At 41.4% G+C, this 4,110-nt stretch overlaps 1 protein-coding gene across 2 annotated transcripts; it reads left to right on the top strand.

Moving 5' to 3' along the window:
* On the top strand, positions 1,126–3,343 carry LOC109710226. Of its 2 annotated transcripts, none has more exons than XM_020232719.1 (2): positions 1,126–2,335; positions 3,168–3,343. In XM_020232719.1, the coding sequence occupies exon 1, from the start codon at positions 1,330–1,332 to the stop codon at positions 2,332–2,334; it is 1,005 nt and encodes a 334-aa protein (XP_020088308.1). In that variant the 5' UTR covers positions 1,126–1,329; the 3' UTR covers position 2,335; positions 3,168–3,343. The 2 variants fall into 2 exon arrangements, with proteins under 2 accessions (XP_020088308.1, XP_020088307.1); XM_020232718.1 differs by lacking the exon at positions 3,168–3,343 and adding an exon at positions 2,600–2,963 and having other exon boundaries at positions 1,127–2,335.

The raw sequence follows: 4,110 nt of genomic DNA, 5'->3' as shown, positions 1-4,110 counted from the left end.
TTCCAAAGAGTGTAATTTTCGTTTAAAGAGTGTAATGTTCATCTTAAAGCTGCAGTTTACATCTTAAGTAGTGCAACTTATAATTTTTTTTTCAGTTAACGATGCAATTTCATCTTCATCATTCTTGTTCTATAATTTTTTTTTTATTTTTTTTCTTGCTTCTTTTATAATTTTTTTGGTCACCCCTCTCTGCCAGCGGCCACGGCGCCGACGACGATACCGCTGAGAACCCCCCGCTCAGAGGCTGCAGAGCCGCAGTGACCTCCACGGTGTCGTCGCCGGCGTCGGCGCTGGTGACGGCGACGGCGAAGATGCATCGTCGTCGGAGGCGGTAGAGGAGGAGGGAGAGAGAGAGAGGACGAGAAGGGTGGAGGAGGGCAAGAGAGGCGTCGTCGTCGGAGACAGTAGAGGAAGAGTCTAAGAGGAAAAAAAAAAGAAAAAAAGAGTCGCGGCGCGGCCTCGGCGAGGTCGGAGGCGAGGAAGGTGGGGGTGTGCGGGTGAGAGTCCGCTTTGTCTTCCCCGCTCTCTAAGAAGAGAAAAAAAAAGAACGAGAGAAAAAAAGATGAGAGAGAAAAAGGTATAAGGGTATCTTAGCCAGTTTGCTAAAAAAGCAGACCGAATAAGCAAAAACGAAAAAGGTGGTCCGGTTTTAGAAAAGTCCAAAATAAGTGAATTTTTTTATGCAAATTAGCCTGAAAATTTTAATTTTTGATATCAAATTTGAATTAATAATTAAAAATTTTTAATTATATAATGGATCAAAATTAAATTTTAAAATATAAATTTTATTCTAAATTTGTTGATAAATATGATTTATAAATTTTTATTCATTTGAAATAAACTAAAATAACAGCTAGATTTATAAAAAATATATATATATATTTACGGGTCGGGTCATTGGATCAGGTCCACGCAACAGTAAAAAAATACGTAAGATGGTGCAATCGAACCAAATGATCATCATCGTCCATGGTCCATCACAACAAACCCTGGCCCCAGCTTTAATTAATTATTTAATTATTTAATAATTACAAGAGAATGGCATGTCTCCGTAATTAAACTGAAGTCCAGGGTCAATCTCGCGAATCCAAAGTCCACCTTCCCCCAAATTTTCCAATTTTCCCCCATTTATTATTCCCCTCATTTTCGTCTTCGTCTCCATTTCTCTCTCTCTCTCTCTCTTTCTCTCTCTCGATCTCTAACCCTAAACCTAACCCTAATCCCCAAACCCTAATCCGGATCGAGGATCCAACCCTAGTTCCCCTCTCCTCCGCGGCCGACGAGCTCCTCCGTGCTGCTCCGACGAGCTAAGCTACGCCGAGATCGGCCATGGATTGCGAGCCCGAGGAGCTGCAGTTCCTGGGGGTGGTGGGGATCTACAGGGAGGCTGGAAAGCTCCTCCACGCATGGCGGGGGCTCTTCTCCAAGATCGCGCTGTACCTGGTGCTCCCGCTCTCGGTGCTCTTCCTCGCGCACATCCACATCTCCCACATCCTCTTCTCCTCCATCGACTCCGACGACGCCGCCGTGGAGCGCGCGCCCCCCGGGTCCCCGTCGGAGACGCGCCTCCTCGATCGGCTCGCCTCGGACTGGGCCGCGCTCCTCCTCTTCAAGGCGCTCTACCTCGTCGCCCTCCTCGCGCTCTCCCTCCTCTCCACCGCCGCCGTGGTCTACTCCGTCGCCTCCGTGTACTCCGCCAAGGAGCTCTCCCTCCCCCGCGTCCTCTCCGTCGTCCCTAGGGTTTGGCGCCGCCTCATGGTCACCTACCTCTCCGCCTTCCTCCTCCTCGTCGCCTACAACGCCCTCGCCTTCGCCCTCTTCGTCCTCGTCCTCTTCTTCCTCGCGCCCCCCGACGGCGGCGTCGCCGCCGCCGCCGCCCTCGTCCTCGCCCTCGCCTACCTCGCCGGCCTCGTCTACCTCAGCGTCGTCTGGCACCTCGCCAGCGTCGTCTCCGTCCTCGAGGACGCCAAGGGCTTCGACGCCATGCGCAAGAGCCGCGCCCTCATCCGCGGCAAGCTCCGCACCGCCGCGGCCATCTTCGTCAAGCTCAACCTCTGCTTCGTCGGCGTCGAGGTCGCGTTCCGGGAGCTCGTGGTGAAGGGCCGCGTCGGCGGGTTGGGGGCGCGGTTCGCCTTGGCCGCGCTGATGCTCGGCCTCCTCTGCGCCGTCGTGCTCTTCGCCCTCGTCGTCCAAACCGTGGTCTACTTCGTGTGCAAATCCCACCACCACGAGAGCATCGACCGCGGCGACCTCGCCGACCACCTTGAGGTCTACCTCGGCGAGTACGTCCCCCTCAAGGCCAAGGACGTCCAAATGGAACAGTTCGACCTTTAAGGTTAGTATCCTTCGCTCCTCCTCTCTTTGGATTTGGTGCCTAGAATTGGATGGTATATTTGAATGTTCGATTCCACGTAAATTAGAGGGATTTGTGATGGTTAAAAGAAAAAAAAAAAAGCGTGGACTTTGTACTGTATAAATCTTATTTTCCTTCAATTTTTCAATAGATGGTTGAGCTCACGAAATAAATTGAAGATTTAGTATCTTATATCCTTTTCTTTTCCTCATAGTTTTACTGTTTGTTATGTTGGATTGTGTTAGGGTTGATAGAAGAAGATGATCGTTTGGTTTAGAATGGGATATTGTTGGAGCATAATTGGATGGGTATTTCTGAATGTTTGGTTCCACATAAATTAGAGTGATTTGTAATAGAAAAAAAAAAGTGGACTTTACACTGTGTAAATCTTTTTTCTTTTATTTTCAATAGTTGGTTGAGATAAAGAATAGAGAACATAAATAAATTAAATTTTTAGTATCTTATCATTTTCTTATCCTTTCTCTCTTTTTTTTTTTTACCCCTCATTTGGATTGTGTAAGAGGTGATGGAGGAAGAAGAAGAAGATGGTTTTCTATAGAATGGGATGTTGAGGTATAATTGGATAGTATATTTGAATGTTTAACATAAATTGGAGGGATTTTTACTGGAAAAAAAATTGTGGACTTTGCCCTGTATAAATCTTTTTTCTTTTCCAATTACTGAGCTGAGTTAACAATTAGACAACATAAATTAAAGATTTCAGTATAGTATCCTTTTCCTTTTTAGTTTCCCTTTTATTCTCTCTCTCTCTTTTTCTCATATTTTTGCTGCTTTTTATGTTGGATTGTGTAAGGGGTGGAGGAAGAAGAAGATGGTTTGGTATAGAATAGGATGGGGCATAAATGGATGGTATAATTGGATGTTGGGTTCCACATAGCTTCAATGTTTGTGCTGTATTAAATCTTTTTTCCTTTTAAAAATTGGCAAATTATGACTAGTCAACTTGTAATTAGTTGAAGATTTTTCTTTTGTGTGTGTGTGTTTGTGGTTTCTAACCATAGATAAAAAAGATTGCATTGAATGATAGGGTTGACTTTTGGAGTACATAGGTCATTAGACCCCCTTGTTCTCAAACGTAAATTTTTATACCTGAGAACAGTAATTTATTAGGTCTCTGGAATAGGCTAATATAATCAGATATAAGTCTGGAACTGTTGTTCCATCCTTTCATGGAATAAGTTTGTTCTCAAGTGAGAACAAGGTTAATTAAAGTCCAAATTTTAATTTTAATTATGTTATTAAATCATTAATTAATCTAATTAATGTATTTAAATCATTATCCATTGCTTAAATAATAAAATAATTAATTAATTTACTACTTATACTTATTTAGCTAATTAATTATTAATAATTTAATGTGTTTATCTATAAACTAATAATTATATTGATCAACCATTAATATTTTTATTAATCTAATGAAGATTTTTTTTACTAGTTATCTAACTAAAATAATTTACTAACTAATTAAAAAGTTAAATTATTTTTTATATTTAATCAATTAATTAATATATTTTTATTATCTTAGACAATATTCATAGCTAATAAATTTATTAATTTATTAAATTATTTTAAATTAATATTTTGATGTTAATTAATTAGATAAAAATATTTTAATTTAAAATTATAACTCTTATTCCTCTTGTTATAATCTATTCCTCTTACTAATTTAGGAGATTAATTTTGTATCTTACACTTTAGTGTATTGTAACATCAACTTTATTAATGTATAATCTGCT

The sequence above is a fragment of the Ananas comosus genome, linkage group 5 (genome assembly GCF_001540865.1).
Source record: "Ananas comosus cultivar F153 linkage group 5, ASM154086v1, whole genome shotgun sequence".
Classification (NCBI taxonomy): Eukaryota; Viridiplantae; Streptophyta; class Magnoliopsida; order Poales; family Bromeliaceae; genus Ananas; species Ananas comosus.
Note: the sequence above shows the minus strand (reverse complement) of the source record. Positions and strands in the feature narration are given on the sequence as shown.